We start from the raw sequence: 18,892 nt of genomic DNA on the forward strand, positions 1-18,892 counted from the left end.
GCTGCACAAATGACACTAGTTGATGTGATAATTAGGCAGTAGGGACAATTAAGCGACCCTGTGACGACACCCGAAAGCACGGCACTAAAGCGGAATCAAAGGAAGCGCCGTGCCATTGGTCAATCATCGAGCGCGCGTTCTGATTGGCCACTCGGACCACAAAGGAAAGAGCGCGACGCGGTTGTCAACTGTAGTAAAATTGGTCGGCGCTCATTGCATATGCAAATGAGATCAGTGGGAGCCCGCGAGGGAGTTCAGTGTAGTGAAACTCTATCGCTCAGTACTGCGAGTTCGTGGGAATACTGTGCTTTTCACGGTTCGATGTCCGACTCACCCGATGAAGCGCAAAAGTTGATCGAAGTAATCAGGAATTCAACGCCATGTTCGCAATGAAGGGCTTTCTAATAGCGATCGCCGCGGCCCTGTTCATTCCGATGGTGTTTGGTAAGTTGAAAAGTTATTTTCGAAGTGCGTGCTCTGATGCCATATTATTAACCGTCGGATGCCACTCTGGATAAATGGCGTTTAACATGCAGTTCGCTGGAACTTTGGCTCTCTCTCGGCGATACACTCGCTTCTTGGCGTGGGAATTTCACGATGGAAGATTTGCACGGAGGTTTCGAATGCGTAGCGTAAAGAAGAATCTAGTGCGTTTGGCTAATTGAAAAGACGGTTGGTTTCCTTCTGTGGGGCGCAACTTCATTATGTCTAACTGCGGCTATATTTACACCTCGGCTAGATAATTGCGTTCGTCGTTCCTAACACGGGGGAATCTGGCAAAGATTAAGCTGTATCTTAAACGTTACAAAAGGGTAGATTCCAAGGAGAATATTTAAGATTAGTTTGACAGGAGTCTACCGGACGTTGCTTTGGCAGTTCATGAAAATTAGGTTAACCTTTCATTGATGAACGATCTCCCTGTGGAATTTGTCCGCAGAATTGAATTTCGCAAATATGTGGCCATATACTAAGTTGGCTGCGCTTCTCTAAAGCTGTTCAGTTTGCTAGCAGGGAAGTCAGTAAGAAGCAGCTAACACGATCGCACAGCTGTCTCGTTTCACCTTGTAACATTCAAGCGTATTGTTCTAAGGTTCCACCTGGCTTTGACGGCTTTTCGGCTCAACTCCGTCCTTTTGTTTGTCTCTTGCAGCCTCCACGTGTTATAGCGGATACTGCAAGAACGGAGGGACTTGTTCGGATTTTCAGGGAAAGGCTAATTGCAGGTATGTGTATTAAATCAGTCAAGTTGTCTCGCTAGAAGACAGCGCTTTCCTTTTTAGCCGTGATTGTGTTCGGCACGTGAATTCTTGCCTGCATGGTTTCCGCGCTAGTTGACAGAGCGATGTTTGTTTAGCAAGACAGAAATGCATGTCTCGTAATCTCTTCGAAAGCTTATTTTCTAGTAGGTTATCTTTTCACGGGTACTTTTTGCTTTTATTTGGTCTTAATTTTTATGTCTAGCCGAAGCGTAAGCCTTGCGCGCTCAACTTCCAAAGAACAGCACGGCATTTAGATTGGTAAATAATGGCACCCAAAAACCACAACTCTGTGTGTATGCCACAGACTTAATTACAGTACTCGTCTTTATGAAGAAAGTTAGCTTTTCTACCATCAATTCCTTAAAAAAAATCAGAAGTTTGAGAAATAGCTTATTTTCTGTGGCGTGAAACTAACAGAAGTTGTAGATTTCCCCAGCGGAATCAAAATATTCGTTTCTCGCAACGGCAATGACACATGTTTGTGGGTATTCTTAAACAGTCAATCGCAGCAAACAACATGAATTATTAAGAAAGCTTAGCAGATGTTTTTATTCAACATAGAATTGTCCTCAATAAACCCGTTTTAAGTGTACTAAATAAGATAGTTTATTGGAAATTGGTGTTGAAAAGTTTCATCGGATGTATGTGACAGACTGTGTTCGTTTTGGAAGGGGCGCAAATACAAACTGTGATTTACTCGCAGCGTCGACACGTTTTCCAAAGCTTGGCCTAATTAGTAAGGCTTTTATGTTGATGAACTCTCAAGACTTCAATTTAACAGCTACAAGCTAGTTACAACGTGCAAAACAAAAAGCGATCCAAGAAGCACGTCAACTGATTACCGAATTCGTTGAACGAGATTTGTGTTGATCGAGATATGACACAGTATTTGCGCATTGAGCAAGGTTATTATTGTGCAAAAATGGACCAATCCTAAAAAGATTTATAATTGCGGCATAAAATGGTCTCCGTAGGGATTAGGTCTGGAATAAAGTGCTAAAGATTAGTGAGCTCAAAATAGTTGGCTTTGCACGAATCCCTTCTTACGTTTCCACACTCATATAAATATTAAAAAAAACAGCAGTTCTCTGGTCGCTAAAAGAATGGTGGACACACGACGAACGTATCAAGTTTGAAACACGAGGAAAACTTTTTGTAAAAAGATATTAGAAATTCGAAACTGAAAAAAAAAGTAAAGAAGAAATCCGAAACTGGTTTCCTCTTTGCCTTAACGCCATTTTGGCCATCATTCGTCACTCTTTAATTCGTCTCAGTTGTTAATTAATTCTTATTTGCCAAAACGACAGTTCTGCCTAAGTTTTATTGGCGTTTTTGAATAATCTTTATTTACATAGCTTGTTTCATCCCAGGAATGTTTGATATGGTCTACGAATGAAAAAAAGACAGTTCTAGAGAATGCTTGTATGTTTTTTTAGCCATTGCGAGCCGAAACGCGTTCCAAGTATACGAAGGTTTGCGACTTTGTGGAAGCAGTCTTTGTATTTTCTTTTTTCATTACGATCGTTATGGAATATTAACAAAAACATAATTCAAACAAGATCTTGCCGTATTCTGTTAACTCACAAAGCTGTAATTTCTAAAGCTCCAATATTTCGTTTTAAAAAAGATGAAATCGCGGACTTAGGTTTAATTCTTTTCAATGCAACATAAATGAAAGAAGCATCACTTTTAATAGGTTAAGTGACAAACTTTTCGTCCTGTAAAAAGAGAAAGACTGTGTAATATAATGAAAGGAATACTACGTAATTGTGTTAGCTTGGAGTTTAATTATGTGTTGTTATCAAATTAGACGTTTTTATACAAAAATGGTCAATTATGACATCAAGGAATCACCCAATTGGAATAAGTTGTTCGAGATATTTGTTGTTAATTTAACATAAAAAAACGTTACGGTCAGTAGATTAATCATCAGTGATATTTGCCTCTGTGGCTAAAATCGAATTGGAAATGATGGCAAGGAGTTTGAATGTGGCTTTCATTGTTATTCCACAATTGTTTCATTAGCGCGGAACATGTGGAGATTAAAGATATACTTGCAGCTGTACGCAAGCTAGGGAACATGCCTTTTTTTCTTGTAAGAATAGCAGATCTGTGGGATACTAGTAATGGCATAATGTTAGGCCTTTTTTCCTGTTTTTAAGTAAAGATTATTATAGGGATTGAAGTCTGTATTTACAGACAGCAGTTATGTTAATGTAGCAACATTTCTGAATAAACAATTCATAGGTTGTGTTTTATTAATTAATTAATTCATGACCACAAATAGCTTCTTGGTGTGGCCTTTTTAAGGTAGTATTTAGGATTACGTAAGTTGATAAGCATTGGGCGATAAATCAATATTTGCCAGGGGGCCCACAACGTTTACAGTTGATATTGTGACTAGCCTGGGCTAGCCCATCAGTTTGTGTTTTTTTTTTCTAAATATAAAATATCGAAGTAAGTCTTTCATATGCCATGTTGCTGTTTTCTATTTTTCAACATGAACCAAACCGATCAAAAAGAAAGGAATGTTGTCCAAAATGACAGATGTAATATTTTAGTTGTGACGTTAATTTTGACCAAAGCTTAACATTTTTGTGTGGAGCCATAACGATGGATTATTTTCTTGTAAAATGTTTTCCGAAAACAAAGACCATATCATATATTAATAAAGTAACCTATTAGTCAGCTTATTTATAGTGGTATTTTCAGAGTTTTCAGTTTCAGTTTTACGTTTCATTTTAGTTTGATTTATGTATTAATATATTCTAATAACCTTTTATTAGTTGTTGACAAAATTTAAATACTTTATTTTAAAGTTAAGAATTTTACATAAATTTGTTCTATTTAGAAAAAGTGGTTTTCAGTATTCGGCTTTAACTGGTACTAAAAAAATGAATTAAGAAGGAATGGTTAACTGAAATTGTGCTCAGAACACTTAATTAAAAGTTGACTGTATGACATAAATCTGAATGGGTGTGCTAAAAAAGCAAAACAAACATACATTTCAAGAGATTAATATTTTTCACAACAGGGAGTCCATTTCACGCAATGAATTCTAGCTAGGCAGTTTGGCAGGCTGTGATTTCTATTGTTCATGTTGCCTTTGTCCAATTTTTTTTGATGCCTCAGTGATTTGTTGTCTTTGTCAATAAGCGTGTGCTTTAGATGTGAAGTGCAATATTTTTTTTTTTTTTTAAAAATGTTTGCTGGAGGTACAAGGGAACATTGGAGGGAGGGCAATTTCTTGCATGTCAAAATGAGACGCAGAGCGGCAGAGGCGAAGAGGAGGCGCCGCCCCCCCAGCGGCCCGTGTGGACCGACAACGAAGAATGTGTCGGGCCCCAGTCCCTGCCGTTTTGAAATGGCTAATTGTTTGTTGGCTCAAAGCACCTTGATTTTTTTTTTCTTCCATGTAAACAACATTGTTTCAAAAATAAAACGTAATTGCTTGCTTTGACAAGTGATCCAGATCATCACTCCCTAAGGGAAGAAAAAGTATTGTGCAGTTATTATGAAAAGGATAACATGTACAACCACATCATTTTAGGCTGAGTTATTTTGGAACCTGTTCCATGCACCTGATAAAAACGAACAGATCGATCTCATCTCTGCCAGAACCGAACGACTGGCATTGAATGTGGGGTCAGGGCGGCCCAAGGGAAAGCTGGGCAGGGAACACCACCTACGCGTGGCGCCACTGGACATTGTTCAAACTTTGAAACACTGATGGCTGAATTGATCTATGCAAACATGGCTGCAGTGAACCTGCTTACTAGGTTTTTTTTACATTTAACATGTAGAAATTTTACAAAAAAATTCTACCAAGTTTAGAAGAATCTGATCTTTGCCGATATGTCAGCCTCATATCCATTTGTTGATTTTCATTTACAGTTGTCCATCAAATTTCACTGGGCCCACATGTGAAACAAATGTCGATGAGTGCCTAGTGTTGTCAAATCCATGCAAAAATGGAGCAACTTGTACAGACCTTTTTGGTGGCTACCTTTGCCGCTGTATTTATGGTTGGGAAGGATTTGATTGCTCCATCAACAAGGATGATTGCATTACCTCCGATGGGAGTCCCCCATGTTTAAGTGGTGGCACCTGTGTGGACCAAGTGGGAAAATTTGATTGCATCTGTCCTCCAGGAAAAACAGGTATGTAACAAGATCTAAATGTGGCTTGTATGTGCATGTTCTGATCGTGACCTTCTAAATTCTAATCCCAGCCAACAGACCCCTTGATACCTTTCTGCTTTGGCAAGTTCATTGAACATTGCACTATGAACGGTGAATGCAATGCTCAACGACCTTTAACGGTGATTGCCAATGCAACAGAAAGGTCTCTGTGGAGTCCCTTGGCTGAGATAAAACTTGTGTCAGACTGAGCAAAAAAACAGTACATAATTTTCTAACAACGTATTGTCTTGCAACTTGGATTAGCTACCAAACTGTTCTAACAGTAACTGGTCGTTTTGCCTACGAGTGAATTTGCTTACATCTTAGGTCGATTTGCATACGTCTAAAGTTGTTTCACTAAGGACCTGTAGTCGCTGTTTAAAGTGCGACCTAGAATATTTCTCGTTGTTTAATCTTGAGCAAAGGGTGACTACAGCTCGTTAGCGAAACGACTTTAGACGTAGGTGAATTGACCTAAAAAGAACTAGCGAACTGGTCGTTAGCAATTCACTTGTAGGCGAAACGACCGCATGAAGGTAATAAAAGTTTAAATTGGTCACCAAAATAAAAGCATTTCTAATGTGGTGCACCAATATAACTAAATGTACTCTGCATGACTATTGATAACCAAGTTTTGGAGCAAAACCTGTTAATAAGGTGACAGCTACTTTTTCAACTTTAAGCTTAACAAGCTCTTATCATTTACATTTTATTGTGAAACTGCACCATTCATATATGTTTTTATTATGCAGGTCCTGTGTGCCAGCATATTGATGAATGTTACTTCAACCCTTGCCATGGATCTGCAACATGTTTGACAGATCCCTTTGGACAATATAGCTGTCTATGCCCAAGAGGATGGACAGGGAAAAATTGCAGTATTGACATTGATGACTGCATTGGCAACAACCGTTCACCATGTTACCATGGCGGCACGTGCGTCAACACACCTGGATCGTTTGTTTGTCAGTGTACGCCTGGTTACACAGGTAATTTAAATTATCATTTAAGGTCCTATATCATTGTGTGAAAGGGCTAATCAAGACATTTCCAGCTCTTCGACAGGGTTGCCACAGGTCAGGAAATGGTCAGGGAAAAATAAAATTCTTCAAGGTCAGGGAAAAGTCAGGGAATTTTATTTTGAGTCAGGGAAAATTAAAATATTGAAGGAAAGTTGGGGAAAATTGAAATTAAATCACCACTGATGGAAAACAATTGAAGACTGAAAGAAATATTTCAGGACAATGGGATCTCAGCCATGTTTTTCCTCTCTTTGGAAATGGAGGGTGTAAGCTGCAATTATATGTGACATTTGGCATTTTTTTGGTCACCAAATTTTGATTTTTATCAGGGAAATGACAGGGAATTTTGAAACCTGATGTCTGTGGCAACCATGTTAATCAACATTGACAACCAGATCGGCAAATTTTCTAGCAGTCGGTAACCATTTTTTTCTTGTCCATTGCTATTGCAGGTGCCAGGTGTGAGGTGTCTATAAATGAGTGTCAGTCCAATCCATGCAAAAACAGTGCTCAGTGCTTGGATTATGTCAACGAGTTTAAATGCATCTGCAATCCTGGGTGGACAGGCCAATTATGTGAAAAAGAGATCAATGAATGTGACAGCAAGCCTTGTCAACATGGCGGACAATGCCATAATGAACTGAACAATTACAGATGTACCTGTAAGGTTGGCTTCAATGGGACCAACTGCGAGATTAATATTGACGACTGTGCAAACCCAAATCCATGTAAGAATGGAGCGACCTGTACTGATGGCATTGCCACTTACACTTGTTCTTGCGCCAGCGGCTTCACTGGCAAAAACTGCGAGGTTAACATTGATGACTGTCAGTCGTTGCCTTGTCAACACTATGGAACATGTGTGGATGGAGTCAATAGCTACTCGTGCGTCTGTGCACCTGGGTATACTGGGAAGAATTGTGACGTGGATTATGATGAATGTTCTAGCAATCCATGCATGCATGGCGGAACATGTAATAATATGCAAAATGGGTTCCAATGCAGTTGTCCTAAAGGAACAAGTGGTAAGTTTGGCTTTATTGACGGCAATCCTGAGTAAGTAGAAAGGGTTAAGGCCTGTCTATACATTACAATTTGTTGGCCTGATTTGTTTCAAGCAAATTTACACACTGCGACTCATTGGCCCTATTTTCTTTCCCTTACTTGAATTGTGAGGATGAAAATCAGCCCAATTTCTACATTCTGTGGAAACCGGGCCAAGTTTTATCTGTGCATTCATTTTCCCATCAAATCTGGGCCAAATTGGGCTGACAAATAGTACCATGCAAACTGGCCCTTAGTGGTTTGAAGTCTTGCTAAGAAAAGTAAATTGTTGATATAGCAGTATCTGAGCATAATGCCTTCCCTCTGACGAATAGCTAATCCCTAAAGTGACAGCTGAAAACCTTGTAATGACCTTACATGTATCTCATTACTTTATCTTTATAAAAACTTTTTTCCAACTTAAAGTGGTGATGTTCTTGTATATTAAAGTTGAATTTCTAAAGTAATAATTTTTCTCAGCACAGTAGTGCCGGATCCGTTTTGGACAGTGTGAATGTTTTCATTTCTTTATGCTAAGTCTAATTTTTGTTCGGTTTTAAGGTACAAGATGTGAACACAATATTGATGACTGCTTGGGCGTCACATGCCGCAATGGTGGCACATGTATTGATGGACTTGACGCATATTACTGTAAGTGCCATCCGGGTTTTCATGGACGCAACTGTGATAGTAACATTGACGAGTGTGCATCTGGACCATGCCGAAATGGGGGAACTTGTACAGATGGTGTTGCCCAGTATCATTGTCAATGTCAGCCTGGTTATACAGGTTTGTCTTTTTTACAATCTACAGTTATGTATTTCTTAGTTAATTTTTTTACCTGTTTTTTCGTGAAGAGATCGTCATCATCATTTTTTTCCTCTTCCATTACTGGAAAATAGGGGCTATAGGTTAAAATATATGACTTTCTAGTTATAGAAGAATGCTACTTATAGTATTGGATGACCAGTTTTCTGGAGACAGGTTGCAGCTCCCTTTAATTGTTGTTATCTGTTTTAAACTGACAGGCCGAAGCTGTGAAACCATAATTGACAGTTGCCTTGGAAACCAGTGCAAAAATGGTGCAACTTGCTCCCCACAACAATATGGCTACTCGTGTAAATGCATGCCTGGGTACGGTGGACAGTTTTGCGAGATGAACATTGATGAATGTGCTCTAAACCCCTGCAAACATGGTCAGTGCAGAGATGGGATCAACTCGTACATTTGTGACTGCTATGCTGGCTATACGGGTACTAACTGCGAGGTTGATATTGATGATTGTTTATCCAGGTGAGCTTTACTTTCTTTCTTATGTAAGAAATATTGGGTGCCCAGTCGCCTAAAGGCAAAAGTAAGTTGCCTGTGGCACCTGGGCACTGCTAGAGCACAGCCCTGTACGATTTTAACGAGTCACGTCTGGGGTTGCCAGGTGTGTGTGTGTGTGTGTGGGGGGGGGTTTGAGGAGGCTGGGGTGGGTGGGCACACCCCAGTGCAGATGCTGAAACTTTTCATTATCACTCCCAAAAGTGCCCAAGTTTAAAAGTGGTAAAAAAAATCCACATAAATGTTAATGGTAGGGGGAACTATTGAACGATAAATAAAAGCTAAAAGGGGGGCGTGAAAATTACTATGCTAAGAAAATTACAATTTAACAGTAAAATTAAAAAAATACTAACAGACTGTGCATGAACTAAATGATACTAAAAACTAATATATATAAAATCACTGTGTCGTGGCGGGTTGTTGAAGCCGACAGCAGATTGTTAAAAAGAAACTGTTTAGCATGAATGTACCGTTAATTTTCAATTGAATGGTTCATTGCACACATTGGCTACACCAACAAACCCCCACACCATTTTAATTGATTTTACTGAGTTAATATGCTTTCTTTTCTATATTGCAGCCCTTGTTTACAAGGATCAACATGTATCGATGCTAAGAATGACTTCTTTTGCAAGTGTGCACCTGGCTTTTCTGGACGAAGATGTGAAAAGCACATAGATGAGTGTAAATCGTCACCCTGTAAAAATGGAGCCACTTGTGTTGACGAAATTGCTTCATATCGCTGTTACTGTAAACCTGGTTACACAGGAACGAATTGTGAAAGTGTGATTGATTGGTGTCAGAACCCGATATGTAAAAATGGCGGGACATGTAGGCAAGATGGAACTGATTTTAAGTGTGACTGTCTTTCTGGATACAAAGGTGTTATCTGTGATGTCGAGAACATTACCTGTGCTGCAGCACAGGCGAGAACTTCAAGAAGCGATGTATGTTTCAATGGCGGAACGTGTGTCGATGATCACCAGAATATACAGTCGTGTTTGTGCCCTCCTGGATTTAATGGAAGTTATTGTGAAGTCAATGTCGATGATTGTGCCAGTGGGCCTTGCAAAAATGGTGGAAATTGCATCGACGGAGTGTCAAACTACACTTGCAACTGTTTGAGAGGCTTTGTTGGTGACAACTGTGAAATAAATGTAGATGACTGTGCTTCAAACCCATGTCATAACGGTGGATCTTGTACAGATCTAGTTGATGATTTTTACTGTTCTTGTCCTGTGGGATATGTTGGTAATACATGCAAAAAGAATCCTAATGATTGCTTCGTTAATGCCTGCTTTAATGGAGGGACATGCGTCGACGGCCTGCAAAGTTTCTCCTGCCAGTGCAATGCAGGATATACGGGAGTGCGCTGCGAAGTGGACATTGATGAATGTGCGTCTAACCCTTGTTCGCCTCTTGGTACAGACAAGTGTTATTCCTTGCCTAATAATGATTATCGCTGCATGTGCAGGTCTGGATTTCTAGGCAAGAACTGCGACTTCAATATAAATGAATGTTTGTCCAATCCTTGCCAGAATGGAGCGGAATGCAAAGATGGTGCTGGAAAATATACATGCCTCTGCCAGAAGGGATTTTCAGGACCAAACTGCGAGCGTGCTGTCTCCTCGTGTTCAGATTATCCTTGCCTTAATAGTGGCACATGCGTGACACATGTAAATGGTAGTTACTCATGCTCTTGTATGCCTGGAGTAAATGGTCAAATTTGCGAGTGGAACCAGGACGACTGCCTTTCAACACCGTGCCAGAATGGAGCAACATGTGAGGATGGGTTTGGTTCTTATACATGTAAGTGCCCTGTTGGGTACACTGGACAAAACTGCGAACAGGAGGTGGACGAGTGCAAGAGCAACCCGTGCATGCATGGCGGCACATGTGAAGACATGTTGGGTCACTACAGATGTAAATGTCCAGGTAAAAATATGGACTTTATTTTACTGCATGTATTTGAATAGCCCTTAATGGCATCTTATTTTTGCATGTTAAGCTCAATTCTTCCCCCACTCGAAAAATGACTGAGTTCCAACCCTGTAATTATATGTAATAAATGGCCTAGCTCTGCAAGATTCCATTTGTTTTTGCTCAGTTTCAAATAAGAGCCAACGCAAGACACTGTTTTGACTCTAGAGCTATGTTTTTGGGTCATTCACATTGACTCTTTTGAGTAGGGGAGTAATTAAGCTCAAACAAATATACACTCTCTCAGGCTATGCTTTGTGCTGACTGGTCATCGTACTAGCCAGGGTCTAGAAGTTGAGAGTCAGCCTTGACAGGCCATTTTTGTTAGACAAAACTTGTTTGCAGTCACTGAGTGGAGAAGGCAGGACTAAATGCAATTTACGTTCATTTTGTATTGTTAAGAAGATTGATTTAGCTTAGGTTTGAGAGAGTGATTGTTTGCATCAATTGCCCTAGGGCAGTTAAGTACACAGTATGTTAATTAACACTTGTGTAGGAGTTAATCAACAAAAACCTGAGTGAAACATCAGGCTTGAATAGAACTGAGCTATTGTTTTTCTGGGATCAAAAGTTAACTAGTGGCATCCGATTTGTAAAAGAAGTTTTGACTGTGTTTGGTCATGCCCAAGTTTGTATTCATTTTGATTGTTTGATGCTATTTTAAAAACATAGTGTAATTGATGAAGAAATTGTATTTGCTTTCAGAGAATTTCAATGGTACCAATTGTGAACACGAAGCAAGCTGCCCTTATAAGGATTGTGCAAAAGCGTTTGGTGATGGCGAATGCACTGTAAGTTGATCTGGATTATTTGTTTTGTTTGCTCATTTGTTAGATGACAAAAAGACAATTATTTTTATGTGAAGTTGCATAAAATAAATTGTTAGTGTGCCACTGCCAGTTTTGTGATCAAAAGGGTACTGAAAAATGGAAAAAAGCCTCAGTGTTCATTTGCAGCACCTCTGTCTGCACTGTTGTATATGGTGTGGCAAAAAAATTGAATTAGCATGTAAGACTACAGTGTATAGGGCTGAATTTCTTGAAGACTATGTCCACAGACAATCTGGTGGACAGTGGGGACAGACATCGGAAAGATGAAGACAAAGGTGGAGTGAGCCGTGACGGGCGGCAAGGTGGCATGCGATGACCAACTGTTATTTGGTGTAGGATCTCATCCAGGTTTCTTTGTGCTACAGAAGGTGGCTACATGAGCCACTTTTCTTAATGTATCATGACAAAAGAAAAAAAAATTGAGAAAAAAATTTACAAGAATTACACATCAATAATGAGACCATACATGCACAAGTTAGCTTTCAAAAACCGACAAAGCACTGTAATATTATAAATAATTATTGCGTTGTGACGCTGACACCTTTTGGTTTTATATTTAGGAAAAATGTAACACGCATTCCTGTAATTGGGACAATACTGCTTGTTCCCTTGGGATTGAACCATGGAAAAACTGTTCCGTATTGACAGAATCTGGAAAATTCTGTTATGAAGTGTTTCAAGATGGTAAATGTGACAAACATTGCAACAAAGTGGATTGTCTCTTTGATGGTTTTGACTGCAGCCCGCCTAAGGAAGAGTGCAGGTATAAACAAATAATTACTTTTTAACTCTTTTTGTCCATAAATATTGCTCTTGAATGTATTTGTCTAGCGAAGAAGAACATTTATACCCAAGTCAGATTAAAAGTTATGGGAGGCGCGGTGGCCTAATGGTTAGTGCGCCGGACTCTGGATCGAGCGGTCGGGTTTGAGGCCTGGCTGGTTTGACGTAAGCCGGGGGTAACCTATGATGGACTAGCATCTTATATAGGGGGTAGTAGAAATATCCTAGCAACTTAAAGCAACAGAAACCGGGATAAGCTCGGCAAGTATGGGCCACTTTGGCTCGAGGCTTCCCCTTTTTTCCCAGATAAAAAGTTACCAGTTCCTTATTTCCATTTAGAAATAGCTATGCCACTATTGACTATAATATTTTTTTCCTCTGAATTTTAGCAATAATGATTACTGTGCAGAGCGCTTTGAAAATGCAGTGTGCGATACATTGTGCAACAATGAGGCTTGTTTGAAGGATGGTTTGGACTGCGAAACAGGAAAACCTAAACTGGTAAGTGAAGATTCGTTGTTGACTGTTCATGCTTGCACAACATTACCATCAGCATTAAACTGTGGTAGTTATAAACTAATCTGTCTTTCTTGAATGTTTTAGGGAGAAGGAACGCTTATACTTGTGCTGTTGGTGACACCGGATGTTTTCAGGAATGGCTCGAGAATTTTCATGAGGGAACTCTCTGCAGTGTTGGAAACCATAGCGTTTATCAAGGAAAAGGATGAAAAGCAAATGATCTTTCCCGTTTCTATCCCGGCTACTGGAGCCCTGAAACAGCGCACACGACGACAAGCTATCGCCAAGCTGACTATTCACCTTGTTAGGCGAGCAGCAGAAGGCTCCAGTACTGGGTAAGTACTCGGCAAGTCATAGACTCCACCCATGAAGTGTAAGTGTAGTTATCCCTTTCACTGCTAGAGGCAAACTTATGCAGTTCTACCTTTTACTTCTGTGAACGAAACCATAGTGTGAGATCAGACATTCTAACAAAAGCTATTTAGCAGTAGTTTCATGTGGTTCTGTAAATGACCGTGCACAAGGTAGTTTTATCTTTATAAAACCGTGGTGTGTGACCATTCAAATGAAGTCCACTGAACAGTACTTTCAAGTAGTGCTCTTTATTATGTTGCACAAGGTGGTTCGAAATTTTTGTCTGTGGATAAAACCCTAGTATGTAACTTATCGAGTAGTGAATTGACTGTCCTCTTTGTTTGTTTTTGTTTAAAAGAACGGAAGTTCACGTGAATCTCGACCAGAGAGGATGCACAGGACACACGTGTATCGACACAGCGGCTGATGTAAGTCCACCTTTGGATATTCGTTTTTCCAACTAACGTGCAGGTATTAACTGAACCCTGTTGGTTGTGTTGTTTAGGGAGCGCGCTACCTCGGTGCATTGAAGTCCTCTAACAAGTTGGACCTGCCTTTCCCCGTGTACCAAGTGAAAGGTAATTCTTCACATAGTGCGCTCTCTTTTGAAATCAAGAAGTCTTTGTAAAGTCATTTATAGTAAAACGCATAAGTTGGTACAGCACTTACAACCGTTTGATGAATCGTCACTCAGCGTCTGTGAATCATGCATTACACGTTTCGTGACGACCCAACGAGACCAGAGAGTTACTTTAACTTGTTAACTAACTAGTAGCATTAATCTGATGATTTGTTTTTTATTATTATTATTCAGTTGGGGATACTCCTCCGCCCACCACCGAACCCACTAGCGAGGGCTTTCCTGCCCTCTCGCCACTTTACATTGCTATGCTGTGTGTGGGCATTCCATTGTTTATTGTTGGTGTGTTGGCTGGTGCTAAGAGGGTGTACGCCAAGCTGTGGGTACCTGAAGGCTTTCCAAGGCATCGACCTCGACGACAACCTTCCACAAGGCGTGATCCTGTTGGACAGGAAGTATCTATGAGGTAAAGAAAAAATGTCTTGTTGTTTCTGAAGTTGTTAAAATCGTGACATCTTCAGCTATTAGGAAAGCGAGATTTAAGATGTTTCCTCCTAAAATTATCTCCAAACTACATTTGTACCTGCCGCGTCCACAGTGTGTAGTGTAAATTAAAGCTGCATTTACTGTTCGTTGTAGAAAATAAAAAGCACAGAGGAGACGAAAATCTTGATTTGGAATTGTTGGCAATCTCCATTGCGTTAGTATATAAACGCTGTAACGCTCGCGATAGAAGGAAGAGAAAATGTTGTATAAAACTGTTCCTGATTCTTTCTTTCCCCCTTTTTTAAGGTCAATGAGTAAAAGCTCGTCGGAAATTGACGAAGAAGGTGCTTGTGCGGATGGCGAAAGCAGTCGATCAGATCTGACACCTCCCAGAGAATCTAAACGGGTCAAGCTGGACAATGGAGAAGACCCGCGCAAATGGACCAGCCTCCACAAACAAGCGGCAGATGTGACTGTTCGAAACTGCGCTCTGGCTCTTACCCCTCCTCAAGAGGGCATTGGTGAGCGAGGTGCAGCGAGCATCGACGTGGATGCCAGAGGTCCCGGTGGAATGACTGCTTTGCACTTGGCTGCATGTCGTGGTGGGTATGGTGATGGCAGCAGCCTGGATGACGACAAGGACAGCGATGACAGTGGAGGGGCCATGGTCTCGGATCTGCTGTCTCTAGGGGCAAGCTTTGGAACGAAGACGGACCTGAACGAGACACCGCTTCACCTTGCCGCTCGGCATTCCAGAGCTGATGTGGCCAAACGTCTGTTGGACCACGGAGCTGACGCTAACTCACGGGATCGCCTCAACCGCACACCCCTGCACTTAGCCATTGGAGCTGATGCTCAGGGCGTATTTCAGGTAAATAAGAAGTGATATTTTAGATGGGCTAGGTAAATAATATAAATAGGTATATTCCTTGTTAATAAGAAGCGTTATTTTACACATGCAAGTAAATACGTACCTACTTGTAGTACTGTAGTTCAGTGTTGTTTACAACACAGCAAACGCTCTATTTTCGTGAGGTTTTTTCCTTCCGTCTCAAGACGATATCGTTTCTTTCTTTGTTTAGATCTTGCTACGAAATCGAGCCACCGACCTTGAAGCCAGAATGGATGATGGAACAACACCGCTTATCCTGGCTGCAAGGCATGATTTACCAGACCTTGTACGTCACCTTATCAAGGCAGGCGTGAAAGTCAATAGTGCGGATAATCAAGGTGTGTTTTGTATTTGTGACCTACCTTTCAGTTGACTCAGTCATCGCATCGATTTATTTGAGCGTTCGTAATCTAATACCATTTATTTGCGTGTTTTTAACAGGAAAAACAGCGCTGCATTGGGCTGCCTCCGTAAACAGCTTGGAAGTTACCAAAGAGTTGCTGCGGAATGGCGCCAAGAAAGACGCTCAAGATGAAAAGGTTAGTTGAAATGCAATACTTCGACCCAGCTACTGAAGGTGTTTTCTTGGATAAGTTTTATAGGATTTACCTTTTCTTATTCCGTTGTCTTATTTTATAGGGTCAAACACCTTTGTTCCTTGGTTGTCGTGAGGGAAGCATCCAGACTGTACGACATCTGTTAGTGAACTATGCTAACCGCAAACTCGCGGACAGCATGGATATGACACCGGAGGACATCGCAAAACAAAGGCATCATCACGACATTGTGGAATTGCTTACAGATTGGTCATTAGGCTGTAACTCGCCTAAGGCTGTGCCAGCACCCACTTCACCCCCTGAGGGGCAAAAATCACCACTCGCAAGCATGGCTTCTCCGCCGGCAACATCCCCACCTGCTGTTGAAATTCACAATGGCAGCGCTTCCGCTTTGGTACCTCATTTCCAGGCGGCACGTCCCAAAACTACTGTCAACAGAACACCAGGCTCACGACCCAGGCCGAGTGCTGCAGGAAGTAATAACAATAACAATAATGCTAAACGAAAGCGGAAGAAGGCACGCCCCGACGAGGAAGTGTTTCCCGCACTAAGCACTGTGCAAACGCTGTCACCACCTAATGTGGTGACTTCTTGTGCTACCGGGCAGCAGCAGGCGTTTTCGCCAAATTGTGTACCCATCACAAACGGACTTTCTCCACTCGGGAGCGCAGGCATTTCGCCGGCGGATTCCACCACTTTGTCGCCGCTTCAAGCTCCGAATTCACTGGACGCGCAGCCGCCATCACCTTTAGAACTATTATCGCCTGAGGACTTGGAAGGTTTGGATTTACCGCTAGACATAGATGATTTGCCGCTGGATATAGATGATTTTAATGATCCGACGGACATGTCCATGTGCGGATTTCCTCCCAGCACAACAATAGGGCAGATGGGCGTTGTGGACCATATCGTGCCCACTACTTCAGACTGTATGTACGTACCTAATGCGGCGCCGCCCATAAGGCGTATAGCAGACCCTATGGAGGGTCAGAGACTTTATTCAGTGCACAGCACACCGGACTTGCATTTTCCGCACAATGACTCTCCGACTCGGCCTATAGTGTTCAATGGAAGAACTTGTCACTCCGCACAGAAGGCGCCTGCGACAACGCCTTCGCAACTGGCCTCGTTTCAGGCCATTACGAACTCCAACATGTACGGCGGCGGCGTCGAACACTTGATGCCGCCGAGAAAAGACTACCAAAATGGCGATTATTCGATGCATCATCAGCAATTGCAGTTTCACAACAACCATCAGCTTGTGTACGCGGGCGGAGATAGGCTCCCTTCGCATCCACAAGCTCGCTCGTTGTTCAACGGCTACGAGTCGTCGCCTCAGAAGTTTGTATCATCGTTCCCAACACCTTCCCCTGATTCCCCGGGGCAGTGGTCATCGTCATCATCATCGTCTTCGTGCTAGTCAGTGAATTTGTGCACTTTTCGTGTTGTTGTTGTTGTTATCACCCGTCCAGTCTCCAGATGAGAGTCGTCACAATAGATATTACACACAGTTGTTTGTAAGTGGAGCCATAACCGCCAAGCGTATTTATTTATAAACTTTCCGTGACGAGTGGTCACAAACTCTATATAGTCTCCCTTTTGCGTTGTCACGCAATACTTCGAGAGAAACGTTGCGTGACAAGCAGACATCAGTCACAATTCACACAAACTAAATCAGTAGATAGAAAGATTTTTCCCTCTAGTTGGGTTGCAAAGTAATCCTTTGAAATAGCCATAGTTTCGTGGCCTTGTTAGCGTTGTGTGAATTTTGGTTGCTGTCTTTAAAGCACCGACTATTTTATCTCCGTTAAGGAATGCTGCTTTAAGTTTTTTTTTAGAAAAAGAAAATGGTTGACTCCACTAACTATTGTTGTTAACTTTTACCCAAAAGTAAAATTGTGTTACAATGAATAAGTACGTTTCGTGAAACTGTCGTGTTTATAGGTTATTGTATATTATTAACTAGTTATGTCGAGTTATTTATTAATGCAAACGTATTTTAACATTCTAGTTATAACTGTTCATGTATAGCCCGATTTTATTGCGGCGATGTCAGGGGTGGTAAAATCAACGGGAGCAACGAGTTTTACAGGATTTTTTCAAGTTTTTTTAGAGCCCAGTTGTGTCAAACAGGTTTAGTTTTGAAGGGAACTTAATTGAGTTTTACTACAACGGAATTATATCATGCAACCTTGACCAGTGCTTCAGGCGACGTAGCCTATTTTTAGGGGAATAAAAAAGCAGTGAGTTAATACTGCTCCAAAACTTTCAAGGCACACATACATAAGGTGAAAAGTGAACACTGCTCTTTTTAAAAAAAGAATTGCAATTGATTTATAGACGAATAATTGAATTTCATGTTGGAACTAAACACATAGAGCTATAGAAAAGTTTAATATATTTTTAAGATGTAATTAGGGAAACTAAACAGACTGTAAATACATTTTTGTACATTGAAAAGCATTTATGCCCCCACCGTTTCGCCACTCGTTTACGACAATATACTCGAGGTATTTTGAGTTCGTATCACCAGTATAAAGGTTTTCAAGTCGGTTTTAGCGATTGTTGTAGCCGATGCGAAGCTTGTACTATCCCGTATATTATTTTTATAACTTTTACCCGGAATTCATTAAGTAACTATGTTATAAACGATAACAGAGTATTTTGGGATGGAAAATAAAACCATGAATTGCAATAGAAAGCTTACGGGTGTGTGTTTTTGTTGTGTTTTACAAGAGGGGTGTATCTGTGTGGTTCCACGAGTAATTTCATTGTGGGGAAAGAAACAGAAATCTGAACAATTGTTTGCGCTTGTGGCACTGTATTTGGACGTTCGCCCAATTTGAGGAGCCCAGCAGACAATTAGAGGGTTATTATCGGTTTAAACAGCACGCCATAATTCTCAATGTAGCGTGGATATTTGTTCCCTTGATTTTACAAGAAGTTCGTTTAGAAAAGAGTCGAAAAGAATTGACCGCAGGGCTTGTTAAGTGCAACGTTTCTGACGCGGAAACGGGGTGTCGAAACAGCGATGAAAAATTACATCAAAAACCGCATTAATTCCGCTGTCATACCAGAA

The 18,892-nt window shown here is 41.0% G+C and overlaps 1 protein-coding gene across 3 annotated transcripts in view; it reads left to right on the plus strand.

Moving 5' to 3' along the window:
• LOC144642058 (uncharacterized) overlaps window positions 1–18,516 on the plus strand; it is a 31,277-nt gene extending 12,761 nt beyond the window's left edge. The window contains exons 1-19 of one of the 3 annotated variants that reach the window (XM_078501071.1): window positions 216–444; window positions 1,151–1,223; window positions 5,154–5,419; window positions 6,193–6,429; window positions 6,915–7,487; window positions 8,068–8,295; window positions 8,535–8,799; window positions 9,413–10,767; window positions 11,518–11,603; window positions 12,203–12,405; window positions 12,815–12,926; window positions 13,029–13,279; window positions 13,657–13,726; window positions 13,804–13,876; window positions 14,113–14,344; window positions 14,671–15,235; window positions 15,447–15,594; window positions 15,698–15,795; window positions 15,896–18,516. In XM_078501071.1, coding sequence (XP_078357197.1) covers window positions 381–444; window positions 1,151–1,223; window positions 5,154–5,419; window positions 6,193–6,429; window positions 6,915–7,487; window positions 8,068–8,295; window positions 8,535–8,799; window positions 9,413–10,767; window positions 11,518–11,603; window positions 12,203–12,405; window positions 12,815–12,926; window positions 13,029–13,279; window positions 13,657–13,726; window positions 13,804–13,876; window positions 14,113–14,344; window positions 14,671–15,235; window positions 15,447–15,594; window positions 15,698–15,795; window positions 15,896–17,233 — 6,237 coding nt within the window. In that variant the 5' untranslated portion in view covers window positions 216–380 and the 3' untranslated portion in view covers window positions 17,234–18,516. Of the gene's footprint in view, window positions 1–215; window positions 445–1,150; window positions 1,224–5,153; window positions 5,420–6,192; window positions 6,430–6,914; window positions 7,488–8,067; window positions 8,296–8,534; window positions 8,800–9,412; window positions 10,768–11,517; window positions 11,604–12,202; window positions 12,406–12,814; window positions 12,927–13,028; window positions 13,280–13,656; window positions 13,727–13,803; window positions 13,877–14,112; window positions 14,345–14,670; window positions 15,236–15,446; window positions 15,595–15,697; window positions 15,796–15,895 lie in introns of those variants that run through there. The other 2 variants (XM_078501059.1, XM_078501065.1) reach the window with 2 other exon arrangements.
• Window positions 18,517–18,892: the final 376 nt, after the last annotated feature.

The sequence above is a fragment of the Oculina patagonica genome, chromosome 1 (assembly GCF_052425735.1).
Source record: "Oculina patagonica isolate OP01 chromosome 1, crgOcupat, whole genome shotgun sequence".
In the NCBI taxonomy this organism is placed as follows: Eukaryota; Metazoa; Cnidaria; class Anthozoa; order Scleractinia; family Oculinidae; genus Oculina; species Oculina patagonica.